Here is a 17,747-nt window from a genome sequence, read left to right as displayed (position 1 = left end):
TGACAGGGAGACATGGTCCTTAAAAAATAGGAACAAAATCCAAAATGAACTTAACAGGGTGCAATAGTTCTTCAATAATAACATAATATTCAGTTTGAATGGTTGCACTGTGATATATTTGGGGATTTAAAACATACATATGTAAGTTTGGATAGGACTGTTCAATCAAATGTATATTAGAAAAATGCTGCTGCTGCTGATGCTAAGTCGCTTCAGTCGTGTCCGACCCTGTGCAACCCCATAGACAGCAGCCCACCAGGCTCCACCATCCCGGGGATTCTCCAGGCAAGAACATTGGAGTGGGTTGCCATTTCCTTCTCCAATATATGAAAGTGAAAACTGAAAGTGAAGTCGCTCAGTCGTGTCCGACTCTTCGCAACCCCATGGACTGCAGCCTACCAGGCTCCTCCGTCCATGGGAGTTTCCAGGCAAGAGTACTAGAGTGGGTTGCCATTGCCTTCTCCGTATTAGAAAAATAAGGAGGACCTAAATGACAGAATGTGGATGTGAGTCAGCTAGAGTGTGGAGTTATGGGCAAAAGGTGGCAAACACATCCTGAGATCTGTCATGGAAGGACTGGGATGTGGTATACCTCCACCTGAGGTCAGTCTCAACCATGGTACCAAGTTTTGTTAGCATACTCTAAAAAATGACAGAGTTAGAGAAAGTCCATGGGATATGAGTGTATTATCTCTTTAGAAAATATTTGAGCTAACCCTAAGCAGAAACATTTGAAAGAAATTTGGGCTGTTAAGCCTGAAAAAAAATGAAGCCACTCTATTCTATCTTTAAATGATTGAGAGTTTTCTACCTCTGGTCTTTCATTGCAGTGGTAAAATAAGCAAGAGGAAACAGCCCTAATTGTTTAAATGTATGTAATTTTCATTAACTTTGAGGAAAAAACTCTTCTTGAAAGCAGGGTGATAAAACACTTGGGGTATGTCATTCTGGCCTTGCAAATGTGCAAGAAATTAATAGCAGTTATCCATTTCAAGTTTCTTTAGAATTTCTTAAGCTCTTGCATGATTCCTGCACAGTCCTGGAGCAAACTTGAAGGAAAGGATTGCCATTTACTGCAACAGTCCAAATGCCCATCAGTGGGAAAGTGCATAAGTGTGATATAGTCACACAGTGGACTATTATGCAGCAGTCAAATGATGAACTGTAGTAAAACAAAGTCATATAGGCAAATCTTATTGATACAATATCAAGCCAAAAAAGTAAGTCTCAGAAGATTACAGCATGATACACTTGTATAAAGTTCAAAAGTAAAAATAATTTTAATACTTTTTAGGAATACAGATGGACACAATATCACTATATAAAAGGAAAGCAAGAGATGACCACAATATAAAAGACTGGCAATACCAAGGGTGGGCAAGGATATGGATCAGTGGAAATTTTCATATGCTACTGATGGGAAGATAAACTGGTGCAGTTCAGTTCAGTTCAGTCGCTCAGTCATGTCCGACTCTTTGCGACCCCATAAATTGCAGCACGCCAGTCCTCCCTGTCCATCACCAACTCCCGGAGTCTACCCAAACCCGTGTCCATCGAGTCAGTGATGTCATCCAACCATCTCATCCTCTGTCGTCCCCTTCTCATCCTGCCCCCAATCCTTCCCAGCATCAGGATCTTTTCCGATGAGTCAACTCTTCGCATGAGGTGGCCAAAGTATTGGAGTTTCAGCTTCAACATCAGTCCTTCCAATGAACACCCAGGACTGATCTCCTTTAGGATGGACTGCTTGGATCTCCTTGCAATCCAAGGGACTCTCAAGAGTCTTCTCCAACACCACAGTTCAAAAGCATCAATTCTTCGGCGCTCAGCTTTCTTCACCATCCAACTCTCACATCCATACATGACCACTGGAAAAACCATAGCCTTGACTAGATGGACCTTTGTTGGCAAAGTAATGTCTCTGCTTTTAAATATGCTATCTAAGTTGGCCATAACCTTCCTTCCAAGGAGTAAGCATCTTTTAATTTCATGGCTGCAATCACCATCAGCAGTGATTTTGGAGCCCAAAAAAATAAAGTCTGACACTGTTTCCACTGTTTCCCCATCTATTTGCCATGAAGTGATGGGACCAGATGCCATGATCTTAGTTTTCTGAACGTTGAGCTTTAAGCCAACTTTTTCACTCTCCTCTTTCACTTTTATCAAGAGGCTCTTTAGTTCTTCTTCACTTTCTGCCATAAGGGTGGTGTCATCTGCATATCTGAGGTTATTGATATTTCTTCCAGAAATCTTGATTCCAGCTTGTGTTTCTTCCAGCCCAGCGTTTCTCATGATGTACTCTGCATATAAGTTAAATAAGCAGGGTGACAATATACAGCCTTGACGTACTCCTTTTCCTATTTGGAACCAGCCTGTTGTTCCATGTCTAGTTCTAACTATTGCTTCCTGACGTGCATACAGGTTTCTCAAGAGGCAGGTCAGGTGGTTTGGTATTCCCATTTCTTTCAAAATTTTCCACAGTTTATTGTGATCCACACAGTCAAAGGCTTTGGCATAGTCAATAAGGCAGAAATAGATGTTTTTCTGGAACTCTCTTGCTTTTTCGATGATCCAGCGGATATTGGCCATTTGATCTCTGGTTCCTCTGCCTTTTCTAAAACCAGCTTGAACATCTGGAAGTTCATGGTTCACATATTGCTGAAGCCTGGCTTGGAGAATTTTGAGCATTACTTTACTACCGTGTGAGATGAGTGCAATTGTGTGGTAGTTTGAGCATTCTTTGGCATTGCCTTTCTTTGGGATTGGAATGAAAACTGACCTTTTCCAGTCCTGTGGCCACTGCTGAGTTTTCCAGATTTGCTGGCATATTGAGTGCAGCACTTTCACAGCATCATCTTTGAGGATTTGAAATAGCTCAACTGGAATTCCATCACCTCTACTAGCTTTGTTCGTAGTGATGCTTTCTAAGGCCCACCTGACTTCACATTCCAGGATGTCTGGCTCTAGGTGAGTGATCACACCATAGTGATTATCTGGGTCGTGAAGATCTTTTTTGTACAGTTCTTCTGTGTATTCTTGCCACCTCTTCTTAATATCTTCTGCTTCTGTTAGGTCCATACCATTTCTGTCCTTTATTGAGCCCATCTTTGCATGAAATGTTCCCTTGGTATCTCTAATTTTCTTGAAGAGATCTCTAGTCTTTCCCATTCTGTTGTTTTCCTCTATTTCTTTGCATTGATCACTGAGGAAGGCTTTCTTATCTCTCCTTGCTATTCTTTGGAACTCTGCATTCAGATGGGAATATCTTTCCTTTTCTCCTTTGCTTTTCGCTTCTCTTCTCTTCCCAGCTATCTGTAAGGCCTCCTCAGACAGCCATTTTGCTTTTTTGCATTTCTTTTCCATGGGAATGTTCTTGATCCCTGTCTCCTGTACAATGTCACAAACCTCTGTCCATAGTTCATCAGGCATTCTGTCTATCAGATCTAGTCCCTAAAATCTGTTTGTCACTTCCACTGTATACTCATAAGGGATTTGATTTAGGTCATACCTGAATGGTCTAGTGGTTTTCCCTACTTTCTTCAATTTAAGTCTGAATTTGGCAATAAGGAGTTCATGATCTGAGTCACAGTCTTCTCCCGGTCTTGTTTTGTTGACTGTATAGAGCTTCTCCATCTTTGGCTGCAAAGAATATAATCAATCTGATTTCAGTGTTGACCATCTGGTGATGTCCACGTGTAGAGTCTTCTCTTGTGTTGTTGGAAGAGGGTGTTTGCTATGACCAGTGTGTTCTCTTGGCAAAACTCTTATTAGCCTTTGCCCTGCTTCATTCTGTACTCCAAGGCCAAATTTTCGTGTTATGCCAGGTGTTTCCTGACTTCCTACTTTTGCATTCCAGTCCCCTATAATGAAAAAGACATCTTTTTTGGGTGTTAGTTCTAAAAGGTCTTGTGGGTCTTCATAGAACCATTCAAGTTCAGCTTCTTCAGCGTTACTGGTCGGGGCATAGACTTGGATTACCATGATACTGAATGGTTTGCCTTGGAAATGAACAGAGATCATTCTGTCGTTTTTGAGATTGCATCCAAGTACTGCATTTCAGACTCTTTTGTTGACCATGATGGCTACTCCATTTCTTCTAAGGGATTCCTGCCCACAGTAGTAAATATAATGGTCATCTGAGTTAAATTCACCCATTCCAGTCTATCTTAGTTCATGGATTCCTAGAATGTCGATGTTCACTCTTGCCATCTCCTGTTTGACCACTTCCAATTTGCCTTGATTCATGGACCTAACATTCCAGGTTCCTATGCAATATTGCTCTTTACAGCATTGGACTTTGCGTCTATCACCAGTCACATCCACAGCTGGGTATAGTTTTTGCTTTGGCTCCATCCCATCATTCTTTCTGAAGTTATTTCTCCACTGATCTCCAGTAGCATATTGGACACCTACTGACCTGGGGAGTTCATCTTTCAGTGTCCTATCTTTTCGCCTTTTCATACTGTTCATGGGGTTCTCAAGGCAAGAATAAACTGGTTACAACCATTTAAAAAAATCTTTGCATTATCTACTGGAGCTAAACATACACAAACTCCATGACCCCACATTTCCACTTCTAGGTATATACTCAACATATTTCACCAAAAGACATATTCAATAATATTCACAGCAGCACTATTCATTAAAACTCCAAACAGTTCATCAACAGGGAGGTGGATAATGTATTATATAATCATATAAAATTCTATGTAATGGTGAGAAAAACAAACTGTGGTTACATATAACAATGCAGATGAATCTTGCGAAAACAATTTGGACAAAAGGCAGACACAAGAAAGTATATATTGTATAATTCCATTTATACAAAGTTCAAAAATATGGAACACTGGTTTGTAATGTTAAGAGGTCAGGTTGTTGGTTGTGAAGTGTGAAAGTGTTAGTCACTCAGTCATGTCCAACCCTTTGCAACCCCATGAACTTATAGCCCACCAGGTTCCTTTGTCCATGGAATTCTCCAGGCAAGAATACTGGAGTGGGTAGCCATGCCCTTCTCTGGGGTCAGGCTTACCTTGGGTGAAGGGTAATGACTGGGAGGAGTCATGAGTGAGACTTCAGGGATTCTGGTTCTTTTCTGGATCTGGATGCTGCCTACATGGATATGTTTACATTGTGCCAGTTCTCCTATGATTTTACATAGCTGATGTCTTAGATATAAATTAAAAGTTTATTTTAAGAGAGAGAGAGAGAAGTGAGATGAGGTAAAAATGAGAGTTAAAAATAAGAAAAAAAAGTATGGAGGATATGAAGAAGTAAAAGTATCCATAGGCATATTTTCAAAATATATTTCAGAGTATATATACTAAGCGTGTACATGCTTAGTCACTCCATCACGTCTGACTCTGTGTGACCCTATGGAGTGTAGCGCGCCAGGCTCCTCTGTCCATAGGAATTCTCCAGGCAAGAATACTTGAGTGGATTGCCATGCCCTCCTCCAGGGGATCTTCCCAACCCAGGAGCTGAAACAGGGTCTCCTGCACTGCGGGCGGATTCTTTACCGGCTGAGCTTTCCAGGAAGCCCATATATACTAAAACTAGATAGTAAAATCTTAGTAAAATCTCTTTTTTGCAATGTTTTTCATTTTTGGTAAATGTTTATGTTTTGTATTGCCATCCTTTTAAGTAAAATTTTACAATAATGCCTTCCTCTGATTTAAAAGTAATACTTTTTTTTCAAAACCAAAAAAAAAAAAACCACACACACACACAAGGAAAAATACAAATCTCATCACTGAGATCTAATCACTCATCATTTTGATGTGTATCTTCCCAGTCTTTATTATGATTTAAAAAGTCTTTAAGCAGGTGTTCTGGGGGGTGAGGGTGGGGAGGAAAGCAAAGAAATGATGAATGCATGGTTTAGGGTGATGGTTTCTTTGGTGGGAGGGAGGCAGAACAGTATACAAGAGGGGAACATAGGTTTCTACTGATGTTCTTTGTTTTGGATGATAGATTTTATTCATAATTAAAAATAAGTCAGAAGTAAAGAAATAAAAGTGGGTCAGTAAAGAAATAAAAGAAATTGGTCAAAAGGTACAATCTTCCAATTATAAATAAGTCATGGAAATGTAATGTACAACATGGGGACTATAATAATACAGTTAATAGTACTGTATTGTATATTTGAAAGTTGCTAATGAAGTAGATCTTAAAAGTTTCATTACAAGGAAAAAAAAGCTTGTGACTATGAATGGTGATGATATTAACAAAACTTATTGTGTGATCATTCCACAATATATGCAAATGTCAAATGAATCATTATGTTACACATCTGGAACTAATACAATGTTATGTGTTAATTATATCTCAATAAAAAAAGAAATGATAGGGTCTTCCCTGGTAGTCCAGTGGTTAAGACACTGTGCTTCCACTGCAGAGGGTGCGGGTTCAATCCCTGCTATGAGAATTAAGATTCCACATGCGTGGAAAAAAAAAAAATTGTTTGAAAGAAAAAGGAATATCTCTAGAAGATGCTAGAGAATCAATGAACAGTAAAGCTAATTTAAATCGTAAAAGAACTCAGCAAGGTATCTGATATATAATTGACATATGAAACACAATAGCTTTCACAGACACAAACAATGACCAGCTTAAGGCCATAATTGTAAAGGAATGTCTATTTATAATAACAAAGGTGATTAAATACTTAGAAATAAACTTGACAAAAATGTGCAAAACCTAACAGATGAAACACTCGAAAATCAGACTTGAACAAAAGGTAAGGCATTTCTGTTCTTAGATAGGACAATTCATCATCATAAAGGTGAAACACAATCCCAGTAAAAATAGCTACAAGCTGATATTTGTGGAGCTGACAAGTTGATGCTAAAGTTGTTAAGGAAAAACAAACATGCAGTAATAGCTGGGACACACTAAGAAATACAAGCTACAAAGGTGGACCAGTCTACCAGGTATCAAACTGTACTAGGTATGAAACTATACTACATGTTCCCATAATGAAAATAACATACTACTGCAAAAGAATAGAACTATAGCCCAGTAGAACAAAATAGAAAGACCTGAAGTGTATCTGAATAAATATGGAGATAATAAATGTGGTATCTTAAATCATGGAAGTGAAGATGGGCTTTCTAATAACTATTGCTGGCACAAGCAAGCAGCCACTTGGAAAAAAGATAAAATTAAATCCAAACCTTAGGGCATCCCTGATGGCTCAGAGGTTAAGAATCTGACTGCCAATGTAGGAGGCACTGGTTTAATCCCTGGTCCAGGAAGATCCTACAGGCTGTGGAGCAACTAATACCATCCACCACAACTATAGAGCCTGTGCTCTAGAGCCCTGGAGCCACAACTACTGAGCCTGTGCATCCTATAGCCAGTGCTCCACAACAGGAGAGGCCACTGCAATAAGAAGCCCCTGCATTGCAGCTGGAGAGTAGCCCCAAGTTAACACAACTAGAGAAAAGCCTGTGCAGCAATGATAACCCAGTGCAGCCAAAAATAAACAAATAAATAAAAGATGGACAAGGATACAGCAGAAAAAAAAAAAAAAGATCCATACCTTACACCATATACTAAAATAAAGTCCACCCTCTTTAGGAAACTAAATGTAAAAAAGAAATTGATTGAAAATAATAAACTAGAAAATTATGGTGAATTTCTCTATAAACTTAATGTAAGGAAAAGCTTTCTAACATTGACTCAAAATCCAATGGCAGTAAAAGATATAATTCAAAATTTGGCTATGTGAAAGTGTTTTTTAAAATTTCATGGTAAGATAAAATCAAAAAAGAGCTGCCAAAATAGAAAACATTTGCAACATATATCACAGATACAGGGCTAATCTGAAATATATAAAGAACTCTTAAATTTGAGGAGAAAGGACCAAAACTCTGATGAAAAAATGGGAAAGATATAAGAACAGAAAAAAAAAATCAAAATAATAAAGAAAGAAAAAACAACTAGGCAAGGGCCAATGATGAGGCTGTGTCACCAACCATGGATTAATCCAATTTTGTGCACCTGAGGTCCAATTAAAACTATGAGAATTCCCACAATAGATTTCAGGCTGTAATTGAAAATAAGTTTAATTTTCAAAGACCTAAAATAATACTAAGACACACTAGGGTACACTGACAAATCAGAAAAAAGAAAGAAAGAAAGAAAATTACTTCCTTTTCATTACTAAACCTTACAATGAGTTTTTTCAATGAGTTCTGAGTTCCAGTTCCTACACGTGATAAAACTGGCCACCACAATCCAAACATCAATGAGTCAGAAGTCTTCAGTATAAACTAGATAAACTTCCCAGGTCCCTTCTACCTCTAAAATTCTGCAATTTATTTTAAACTAATGACCTGGTGTCCCAGTCTGTTTAAATCTACTCACTCAATGAGGAAATAATGACTTTCCTAGCCTTCTTCCTAATTACACAGGGAGTTTCACCTGGGGACACTTATTGCCTGCAACAAACACCAGATTCATGCATTTGTTTGTGTGTTTATATTCCCATCACCATTTATAAAAATGAAATATTTAACATGGTGAGGAAATTGGAGTGAAACAAGAGCAGTAAGAAATAAGAAAAAGTAATACCATAAGTAATACTAGAACACAAAAATGCTTGCTTCTAGTTTCTATCTTAGCTAGAGTGGGGCCACAAATTTGGCTTGCAGCTTCCTACCAGTTGGAGCAGAGAGGGAAACAGGAGGAGATAAAAGATTCATAATGTCTATAAAGTAGTTTGGGCAGTTTTGCCAAAGACCAGGATTCCATTTACTTAGAGATGTGTCCCAGTGGTATGCTGCAGTAGATTCTAGTGGTTCACAAGAGCCCGTGGTTAAATATCAAGGATTCATGTAAGTTGTTTGTTAAGCCATTGGTAGCTTGAATTCAGCCATGGTGGGAACATTCAGTAAACACTACAAATCAGGGCATTTGGGGGTTTGTTTTTGTTTTTCACTTGGCCTTCAAAGAGCTGGTTTGCCAGCACACCACTGCATGTTCCCATGGTCCTTGTAGGGGGACACAGTTTTGAGGCCAGAAGAGCTGCAAGTAAGAGAGAGAAAGGCTTGGTGTGCAAGTTTATTGAGTTCAGCAGAAATACTCCCACAGGAAGAGAGGGCATATATGCTCAAAACCGGAAAATGACTCTAGTATGCGTCAGTGCTCACCTCTCCCACCTCAATCTCTCCTTCTCTCTGGTATTACCTTTTGGAATTTCATAGCTGGGGTTACAAAAAATGCTAGGTCCAGGGAGAGGCAGACATACCTCCCCATTCAAAAATGCATCCAGAGAGACTGGAAAAGGCTCAGGTGAAGGGTTTTATGCTTTCACCTAGGTCAGCACTTTCCCCAGCCTGTACTTCACAACATTGTAACAAGTGTCCTGAAGGGAGAAAAGTGTCCCAGGCTGAAATAAATTTGGGGATGAGTGGGTTAAAGTGAAGCAGCTTTCTTTACTGCAAGACTTAATCAGAGCTTTTGGGAGGTGAATGTGCCCTTGTGGCATAAAGTACACAGCCTTATTTTACCCGCAGAATACCTTGTGGTGGCAGGTCATCTTGGGGAACCAAGCTGAAAAATGCCACCCTGGGTTGTCAGGGTTCCCTGAGATTTTGAAAGGCAATACTGAGACATTGCTGCTGCTGCTAAGTCACTTCAGTTGTGTCCGACTCTGTGCGACCCTACAGACGGCAGCCCACCAGGCTCCTCCGTCCACAGGATTCTCCAGGCAAGAATACTGGAGCGGGTTGCTGTTTCCTTCTCCAACTGAGACATTACTCAACAGAAGTCGTTCTTTCACATAGGACTTGAAGCTCTGGCATTTTCTCTATAAAAACTTGACTTGCATGTCTTTACTTTTCACCTGAACCATTTCATTAAGTCTGAGGGCGTCCACACATCTATCAGTAGAGCTTTCTTAAAGGAAACATTTCAGGACAAGGAATTTCATAACTTGTGTCTCACACCCCCAGGAACTCATTCAGTTCTGCCATGGAACAGCACAGGCAAAATCAAAGCCCAAAGCCAGTGTCCACTTATTTTCAACTCACGAGATTCTCAACCAAAGAAATGAGCATTTCTTGTCATTTTTTAACTTGGAATTTTCACCCCCCTCAACACCCATTCTATTTTTTCTTCTTCTGTCTCTTTTTGCAATAGTTCTGTAAACTTCTAAGACAGTGTTTCATGCCCTGGGCCCTCCACACACATAGTCATTCAGTCATTCACAGAACCCCTCCAGGTCCCAGGCCCTGCATCAAGGAGCTGATAGTACAACATTAATGAATGTCCATTTCCTTTCCTATTCATCTTCTTTATTTGCTTTGTCTGAGCTCTCTCCCCCACTTTGCTCAGCACCCCATGCTGCTTCTCCCCACTCAAGTCCATCCTTCCTTTCTCGGCCCTTCCCTGGTAGCTTTTTCCAATGACTAACAGGAACCCAACTCAGCTGGTTTTTATCACGCTCCTGTCCTTGCATTTTCCGACTCAATTAAGCCATTACCAGAGCTAAATGAGGCATGGACTCTTCAAAAGTCACACCTGTCGTCAGGGAGATGGAGGGTAAGAACCTGTGCAGCTGGTGGGCGGTGGCGAGCAGGGCTGGAGAGAGGCAGCCGAGTGTGACCCGGCAGTCTGTGCTCCCGCGGTGCTGAAAGAGGGCCCTCATGGTAAAACAAGATGTCCCCTGCTTTCATATAGAAAGAGTGAAGTCTGACACAGAACTGAGGTCAGTCACATCGGTGATCACAGATAAGAGATCCCTAATTCTTTGGCAAATGTGTATCAGGTGCTTATAATAACCCACATTGTGGATGTGTCCTCAGCAAGAGGTAAAAAACCTATAACCACATCCAGCTCCACGGGGTTTTGTGATTATCAGTTGAATTTTCTCAGGCTTTTTCCCTCCTGTTCACTCTCATTAAAACATACACGTTTCATCTTTCTGCAGTATTGGCTTCACACCTTACTGTTAGTATTCTTCAAAATTAGCATGACGAAAGAGGGCAAAGATTACAGTATAATAAACCAGAGACAAATCAGTGTACTTGCCCTAGGAAGAAAAATGATAAGTGATCTCTATTGGAAATCAATTTGGGTTTCATAATCACCTTTTTTCTAGGCAACCTAGAATTCTTATTTCTGCAGGCTGGGAGTTGAGGCATTGTAGTTTCTGAGCTTGCTGTGCTTCTCATTTACTAAGTGATTTTATGTTCAGAAGGTCTGTGCCTCTGTTTTCTCTCACTGAAATGTGGGCGAAACCATTCTCCTCTAGAGTTACAGATTTTCTCAAAATGTTAAAGCCATGGGGCAAGAGCCAAGATTTCTTTTATGAAAATTGAAGTGTTTCTGTGTTGACCCCCTAATCTTGCCTCGCTGTCCTGTGCTAATTTGTCCTTGACTCTGGAATTTGGATGAGCCATCCAACTCTTTGGGCAAATGCAAGTTCAACAGGTATTTTTTGAGCACCCGTTCAGTACCAGGTTCCTGGTTCCATGCTGGGGATGCAACTGTGATCATGAAGCCCCTTCCCTTGGGAACTTTCAGTCTTGTGGGTTGACCCCTTCCCTGTTCCATCCTAGAATTGCCCAACCAGTCCCTAGTTTTAACTGGTTATGCTTCATTTATTCATTCGGCAAATATCTGTGGTGCATCTACTAAGTTCTAGGCACTGTGCTTGGTGCCAGTTTACAATGAGGAAAAGAGACAGTCCCCACCCCCTTGAAGCTTCCAGTCCCCGCTAGGAATTAATTCTGTCTCATGGCAGTCACCAGAAAGAATGTCACTCCTCCCTTTGTACTTTCTCAATGCTTAATTCATTCTTCTTAGCATTTGTATCACTGTAATTATAATACACCATCCTGTCTCCTTTTAAACCACTAGTGCCTTGAAGACAACAATCTCAACTTTCTTTCCTCAATATCTTGCACTTCCTAGTGTCTAGCAAATAGAGGAGCTCAATCAATGTTTTTTGAGTGAATAAATAATTGCATGAATTTAGAAGCTTATGACCTTGTGGAACCATAGACCAGTCAGCTCTGACCTCCCATGCCAAGTCTGTTAGATGAGCTCAATGAGCAATCAATCACCTGTCAGTACTGAAACACTCATGACTTCAAGGACCTTCTAAATTAAAACCAGCTAGTCTGAGTCATTTCTTCTTCTTCTGTCTGCCATTGAGGTAAAGAAGAAATACTAGCTTCAGCTTGTGTTTGAGATACTTTTTGCAGGAGGTAAACATGATTATATATGATTTAAGCAAAATGAACTTATAGTGAGGAGAACAAATGAGTTTATTTGTGACTCTTGGATAAGATACTGTTACTATCGTGCATGTGCTGCTTAGTCACTCAGTCATGTATGTAGCCCACCAGGTTCCTCATTCATGGGATTTTCCAGGCAAGAATACTGGAGTCGGTTGCCATTTTCTCCTCCAGGGGATCTTCCTGACCCAGGGATCAAACTGGCTCTCCTGCATCTCCTGCATCTCCTGCATTGGCAGGCAGATTCTTTTACTACTGAGCCATCAAGGGAAACCAACTGTGGCTTAACCAGCTAGAAGCTTTCTTTCTCTGACATGCAAAAGTTCAGGAACAGCCTGAGGTTCTGCTCCATGAAATCCTCAGGTCATAGCACCATCATTCCCTGGGATATGGCTCATAGTTCAAGATAGGCTCCAGCTGTCACATCCACCTCCATGCAGCAGAACAGAGGAAGGGGGAGATGAAATAACAAAGAACAAACACCAACTCTTTCTTAAGCACAGTTCCTAGAAGCTGCCATAGGGTACTTCAGCTTACATCCCATTGGCTAAAGCGTAGTCATATGGCCACACATAATTATAATGTAGTTATATGACCACACATAATTATGGAGAAATTAGTATTTATTCTGAACAACCTTATCCAGGTAAAAACTATTTTACTGTGCCATAAAAGGAGTATAATATGAGGGATACAATTCAAAGTCCCTACCATAGATCCTACAACTGAAATGTTAGTGATTATTCAGAACTTTTGTATTCTAATTATTACAAGCTAAAGTCACAATGATGAACCCAATAGTTAATCCACTGTGCTAGGATCACACTTGGTACTGCTGTGATTGCCAATATCTAGGGGTTAGGAGGAACGATGTGGAAAGAAAAGAAAACTTTTGCAACAAAGAAGTTGGGAGTGGTGGGGCAATGGTAGTCTGGCTACAGCAGTGGCAACAAGAATCAAGAAGCAAAAACGGAGTGGAGAGAGATGGTAGAATCATTGGAACAATATATTTGGATGTGGGAGGAAAGGGGGAAGGAGGATATAGAATGACTCTCAGCTTTGAAAGCAATTAGACCCTGATAATTAGACTAAAAAGGGTAGTTTGGAAACCACATTAGACTCGTGGAGTTAACTACTGCAAATTGACCCAAAATCTCTACTTTATCTATTACTTGCCATAAATTTTCTGTTGAATGTACTAATGAAGTTAATAAACTTCTCCAGGTAGTTAATCTTTCACAGGAAAAATCTAACAGGTCTCAGAGACTTCCCCTAGCAAGTTATAATGTCCCCTTTCCTCATTAAGTACACCACACAGGATTTCTTAAAATTCTGAGTTCTTGAGTCATTCTTAATTCAAGCACCAGAATTTCTCAAATGAGTAATCCATTTCCCCATCTAGAAAGTGGAATTGGTATTGCCCTCTTTACCATTGTGAGGTTTAAAATACATTAGATGTTTAAAGGACCTGACATGATGCTAGTTTCTATCTTCTTCCAAAGTACTTTCCTGTATATGCATTCATTCAACAAACATTTATTCAGCAGTTCCTATTTTAGACATTGTGCTAAGTGCTGGTGAGCAAAGTTGAATGTAATCACTGGAAACAATGTTACTATTATATGTGTGCATGTGTGTGTGTATAGTTTACCTCTGAATGTTGAGGCAGATTCTGGCTACTGGTTGGGGAGCTCCTGAGGGTAGAGAACATCCTTGTGTGTGGAACCTTTATATTTCCAGTCCTTAGCACATGTACTTATTAAATGTATGAATGAATATATGACCAAGGACAAGAAATGAAGCCAAAAGTCTGAGAGCAGGACTGGAGACATAGAACTAGGACAGTCATGGATGTTCAGACGTGATTGGAGACAATTCTGTGAATGTTGAATATCTGCTGGGGTGCTCCTTCCAATGGGGGCTCAGCACCCTCTGCTAGTGTGACTACTAGAGAAGGAGGTAGGCTCCTAAGGGGCTGGGGCTGCATATGACCATGGTTAAGAGCTTGGAGTCTGAAATCAGACATTTATGCATCTAATTATAATAAAGTGTGATCAGTCTTCCAAGACTGGAACTCCAAGATACAAGATATAAAAAACTGTAACAGGTGGACCTACCTAATCTGAGAGTCCTTGAAGAGTCCTCTAAGTTGCTCGCTGCACAACTGAGGGGTTAGTGTGGCTAGAAATCCAACCTGTGCTCCACTCCCAAGCTGGACAGACATTTTGGTACAAGACTGTGTCTGGCCCACAGGAGTTCAGTTATGGATGTCTGAAAGCTGAAAGACAAAGAGATGTTTTCCAGGCAAAGTTTAGGCCAGAGGGATCATAGTAGAGGAATGACATATGTGAGGTCTAAGGATTTTTTAAAAGGCCTGTACTTGAGTATGTAATGGAAGTTCAGTGAGGCTGCAGTGTGCACTTCAAAGGGAAGACTAGCAAGAGTGAGACTGGAAAGGTATTCTTTACAGGTGGTGTTTCCTGTGAGTTTACTAGTTACACTGTGCTAATGGCTCTCCATGCATTATTTTATTGAGTTCAGAGGTTAAGTAACTTTTCCAAAGTCAAATGGTTGGAACTATGATTCAAAGCCAGGTTTAACTCCAGAGCCTGTGCTCCAAACCACTCCTTCCATGGCATCCAAAGACTTGCAAAGGTCGATTGTAAAGGGACAAAACCAGAGACAGGAAGACCATTTAGGAAATAACTGCACAAATCCAGATAAGAAATGCTGGTGGACTTAAGATGGCCTTGGGAATGGGAAATGGTGGGTGCATTCAAATGACATTTAGGAAGTAGAGTCTATAGGGCTTGGTAGCTATTTGAATGTGAAGGACAATCATGAGAAGAGGGAGGAGGTAGTGAGGAGTCCTTATTTTGTGTCTTTGTGGATAGTGTGTCATTTGTTGAGCCAGAAAACAGTGGAGGAGGAACAAGGTTGAGAGGAAGGTGAGTTTAGAGTCTGTCAAGTTGGAAGCACCTGTGAGACATTGGGGTGGAGATGCCCAGTTGACAGTTACAGTGCTTGGACCTGAGCCTGGCCTGAGCCTCAGGAGAGGCTGTGTAAACAACATGTAATTGGTGATTGGAAGTTGACCCACAGAAAGGGTGAAACAAAACACACACACACACACACACACAAAAGAAAGGGTGAAACAAAGTGTAAAGTGAGAAGCACAGAGCTCCTACTAGAATGATGGTGCTAAGGCAGAAGGACCATTCCCTAGATCCAGCTGTAGAGTCTGGTAAAACATAATCAGACCCTTGATTTATCTGCATCCTTTTACAAGAACTGCTCTTCAAAGGTTTATGGAGTATCATTACAAACTGAAACCATAGATATGGGATGAAGAGGCCCCAAAATGGGAGGCTGCCATAATAAATAAAAACAAGTGGCCTTCTCTGACATTTTTGTTTGACTTATAGTCAGATTTAAACTTAAATATGACCCACTCTATATTTCCCATAGAAACATATATGCTGAATAAAAGAGCATTAATAGTATTATAATACAAGGAACAGCTACCACTAGACCAGTTCTAAGCATTATTCATAGAGAAGAATGAATGGATTAAAATTCAGTGGCAACATCAGTGGAGCTTTAGTTTATCAATGGCCTCTTTAAACATGGTTCTGCTCTGAATATGGGCAAGTGAAGGTTTCTATATCTTACATGAATTGCTATAAACACAAGCCTCTAAGCCATGCCCTCCCCACCTGCCTCTCTAAATGGAAATACTGAGCCGCTTCTGTTGCAGTCATCCTAACATGGGATTGAGGCTTAGTTGAATTCATTTTGCCTCTCTTTTTTTTAGAAAGTACTACACACGGTCTCTGCATGATGTGACTTCTGAAGATTCAAGAGCCACCCACCTCACTAGTCTGCAATGGAGAAGGCAGAAGTGGAAATTCAAACACCACGGTTCCATTCTAGTAATTCTGTAGACATGTGCCCCCACTGCAGGGAGTGAATCGTACCACGGGGGAAAGTCCTCAGGGGCCCCCAGACCACCAGCGCTCGTGTCCCTCTCCCTGGAGAGAAAGCAGAACTATGGCACTTTTCAGCTGCTGTTGGATCCTCTTGGCTTTTTCTACCTGGTGCACTTCCGCCTATGGGCCCGACCAGCGAGCCCAAAAGAAAGGGGACATTATCCTCGGGGGGCTCTTTCCTATTCATTTTGGGGTTGCAGCAAAAGATCAGGATCTAAAGTCGAGGCCGGAGTCTGTGGAGTGTATCAGGTAAAGTCAGAAGTTGCTTCTCCTATGGGTGGTTAGAGAAAAGCTGTACCAATCCCAAAATAATGTTTTCAAAGTTGGTTCTCTTTTCAAAAATGGTGATTAGTCATCATGCTGGTGCTTATTATCCCTTCCCCTCACTGTTTTAAAAGAAATTTTTCTAAAAATCAAATGTCAAGATATTAAATAGAAAAACCCACTGGCTGTTGGAGCCTGTGCTCGGTCACTGGGTAACTGAGTCATCATTGTTCACCTGGAGGCAGTGTTGCTTAATGAAAGATTAAGTACCTAGAAAGAAATTTATTGTAGGTTTTTGCAAACCTGAGTAGTAAAACCTCGCATTGACCTTAAGTGCCCCAGTGGTCATAATTGAGTGTTGGCTGCCTCACTCTGATTTTTTTTAAGGATTTTAAAGTTGAAAGAAGCTTCAGTGACTGGCATGACCCAGGTATCTTCAAAATGCAGCCCATAGCATTTGGAACCACTCCTATTAGAAAATCTTATAGAAAGCTGAAATTACCCTGCTAACACAGAATCCATCTAACTCCCTCATGGACTCTCTCTTCAGCCATTAGAAGACAGCTAACATGCCCTGTTGACTCATTTCTTTTCCAGACCTAATAGTCTCGGTTTTCTAAATAATTATTTCATGGCATGATTTTCAGACCCTCACCACTCTGGATGCCCTCTGTCTAATGTTCCCTAATTTAGCATGACTCTTCTTATGGCATCTAACACTGGGCACAATTCCTTCAAATAGTGTCTGACTTCTGCAGAGGATAGTAGGCTGTATATCACCATCCTTAATCTGAACATCAGAGACCATTACTGCACCTCACGCCTTGATCCATCTTCTGAGAGAGAAGAGCACTTTCTCTTGAAACCTACAACTTCCAGATGGGATCCAGCACTTTTCCTTTGTCTTCCTAATAGCTAGAAAATGAAAATGAAAACTAGAATTATTCCAGCAAAACTGGTTTTCTGCTCATGTTGTAATGAGGGCTGACAAATTAGATAACATTCTCACATTTTTTTTATGAGTGCAGAAAAGCTAAGTGTAGAGTTTTGATGCTGCTGCTTATAACCTTCACGTAATCCATGAGGACATATATCCTCTTTGTTGTGCCCTACAGGACAGAGTTGTGCAGGTACCACACACATAGCTGAGATCACGTAAGAGCTTGCCCTGAAGTAATATGTATATATTAATTGTATTAAAGAAAGATTGGAGAAGGAAATGGCAACCCACTCCAGTATTCTTGCCTGG

General features: G+C 40.5%; 2 protein-coding genes across 8 annotated transcripts in view; one reads left to right on the top strand and one right to left on the bottom strand.

Annotated features, from left to right (window-relative positions):
* The window catches only part of ILDR1 (immunoglobulin like domain containing receptor 1), a 272,897-nt gene that overhangs the window by 214,242 nt on the left and 40,908 nt on the right, over positions 1-17,747 (bottom strand). For 2 of the 6 annotated variants that reach the window (XR_014077321.1, XM_081571835.1), the window contains exon 2: positions 17,315-17,413. The exons of the other annotated variants lie outside the window; for them this stretch is intronic. The gene's annotated coding sequence lies outside the window, so the exon portion shown is untranslated. The remainder of the gene's footprint in view (positions 1-17,314; positions 17,414-17,747) is intronic. 6 annotated transcript variants of the gene reach the window in all.
* The window catches only part of CASR (calcium sensing receptor), a 29,646-nt gene continuing 28,194 nt past the window's right edge, over positions 16,296-17,747 (top strand). For both annotated transcript variants that reach the window (XM_081571808.1, XM_081571807.1), the window contains exon 1: positions 16,296-16,483. In XM_081571808.1, coding sequence (XP_081427934.1) covers positions 16,296-16,483 — 188 coding nt within the window. The remainder of the gene's footprint in view (positions 16,484-17,747) is intronic.

This window comes from Giraffa tippelskirchi, chromosome 2 (assembly GCF_054371585.1).
Source record: "Giraffa tippelskirchi isolate mGirTip1 chromosome 2, T2T-mGirTip1v1.2.pri, whole genome shotgun sequence".
Lineage (NCBI taxonomy): Eukaryota > Metazoa > Chordata > Mammalia > Artiodactyla > Giraffidae > Giraffa > Giraffa tippelskirchi.
Note: the sequence above shows the minus strand (reverse complement) of the source record. Positions and strands in the feature narration are given on the sequence as shown.